The sequence below is a fragment of the Etheostoma spectabile genome, chromosome 10 (assembly GCF_008692095.1).
Source record: "Etheostoma spectabile isolate EspeVRDwgs_2016 chromosome 10, UIUC_Espe_1.0, whole genome shotgun sequence".
NCBI lineage: Eukaryota > Metazoa > Chordata > Actinopteri > Perciformes > Percidae > Etheostoma > Etheostoma spectabile.
Window position 1 is genome coordinate 17,546,076 of NC_045742.1, and position 2,156 is coordinate 17,548,231.

Sequence of the window (2,156 nt, forward strand, 5' to 3'; positions counted from 1 at the left end):
TATCATTAACGTCTTTTATCTTTATAATAACTCTACACTCACCTGTCAGTGGAGGAGTTCCTTTATCTGATGCCTCAACATCCAGTTTATAAACGTCATTATCTTCATAGTCCACTACTCCTTTAACTCTAATGGCTCCGGTTAATTTGTCCAATTCAAAAATGTCATAGACTTTTTTCTTTAGAGTTTTTCCGAGGCTGTACTCAATGTCACTGTTGGTGCCTTCATCGGGATCTGTTGCATTAATTTGAAATATTGAAGTACCAACTGGAACATTTTCTTCTATTTCAATTTGATAGATCTCCTGACTAAATATCGGACGGTTGTCATTAATATCAAGAACAATAATAGAAACATTTAGTGTCCCTGATCTTGGAGGTTTGCCTCCATCAACTGCTGTAACCAGTAGTGTGTGTTTGCCCGTTTGTTCTCTGTCTAACGATTTCTTCAGCACTAAAAACGGTATTTTATCCTCATCGCTTTGACGGATATCTACTTCAAAATGCTCATTTGCTGTCAAAGTGTATGTACGAATAGAGTTAATTCCAGCATCGGGGTCACGAGCAGTGTGCAGTTGAAACCGTTTTCCTGGTAGTGTGTGCTCAGCTATTTCAAAGGTCTGTTCTTTTTCGGGAAAACTAGGAGAGTGATCATTTACATCAGTAATTTCTACAACCACGTAGTTTATTTCCAACGGGTTTTCTACTATTACTTTTAGCTCCATTAGACAAGCACCACTGCCCTGACAGAGCTCCTCTCTGTCGATTTTCTTATGGACGTACAGAGCCCCATTGTTCTGGTTTACCTCAAAAAATGCATCCTTATGTTCATAAACAACTCGGAATCGTCGGCTAAACAAAGAGCTGATGTCAAGACCAAGGTCCTTCGCAATATTTCCAACAGCAGTTCCTTCGTTTACCTCCTCTGGAATAGAGTATCTTATTTCTGCCAAAGCCCGTATTCCGACGAACAACAATAGAGCCAAATATAAGGCAATCCATGAGCAGAACCTTCGTCTAGATTGTCTTTCGATGGCCATTGTTTTCCAACAACACAGTAATACACAAAAATCCGTTACTGCAATAAAAGTCTACATCAAACACACCGTGTCTGCATGTTTAGCTACATAAAGCACAGTACCATTCGGTCGAGTGGCAAGCTGTATTCAATGGATTTTTCTGCTTTTTCTCACGGGCAAACAAATGCTTTATGAGGGGAGGGACGGGATGGTTATATGGTTTACCAATGTAATACTGACACCAAGAGGCAACTGAGAAAAGACTAGGACTGAGACTGTTTTACTCCAATTATGTAAACACATGATCAAGTTGTTCACTTTATGTGGCAAATAAAACGTGCGTTGAATTACTCTTAATATATGGAGAAAAATACCCGCATCACTCGGAGTTAAAAATAATACAGTTAACAGTCTTCTACAAATAATTGCTCATTACGTTTATTTAATTTAATTTAACGTCGTTGTGCAATATGTTGTGTATGAACAACAATGTTTTGTTTACAAAATAAAACTTTAAAGGGGTTTGGTCGAAATGTGGACAGTTGCCGTTTCCATGAGATATCTGAATGCTGAGAGTTTTTAATTTTCTGCGACCTAACATTCAAAAACTCACTACCCAATCCCCAAATACAGTCTAGAATTGCTCTGGTTAGCTGGAAAACGGTACCAGTTTCATTTCAGCCATATGGACAGTGGTCATTATTATGGACAAAGAATGAGCTCGTATGTATTTCTAATTGATTATTGTTAATCATGGTAAAAAATGTATATGTTTATGAATAAGAGAGACAAACAGTGAGAGTATGGCAGAGAGCACAGTGGCTGTTACAGACGGAGCTATCTTGCCACGTTTAAAAGTTTGCATTTGCTTGCATTTTTACGTAAAGGAACACTCCGTATGATTATAGAGACAAGAGAGACATATTAGAATCCGTACAAGAAATATTTGAGTTTTTTGCAAGTTACATTTTGTATTTTTCTCTGTACAAAATGCTCTTAAGACACAATGAGGAGCACATTTTAGGAAAGTACGAACAAAAATTATGATATGCTTGTAAGCATATTGTATAAAACTTTTTTCATGTCTTACCTCTCCAGATGTCCCTCTCCTGTCAGGCAGCACTAGTGTATTGGCATG

General features: G+C 37.7%; 1 protein-coding gene across 1 annotated transcript; it reads right to left on the reverse strand.

The window, feature by feature from the left end:
- Position 1: 1 nt before the first annotated feature.
- On the reverse strand, positions 2-1,218 carry LOC116697058 (protocadherin alpha-3; the record flags this gene model as incomplete). The annotated part of the gene is given in 1 exon segment (XM_032528355.1): positions 2-1,218. A coding segment is annotated over 1 exon segment (1,038 nt), but the record flags the coding sequence as incomplete, so codon positions are not given.
- Between the last annotated feature and the right edge of the window lie 938 nt (positions 1,219-2,156).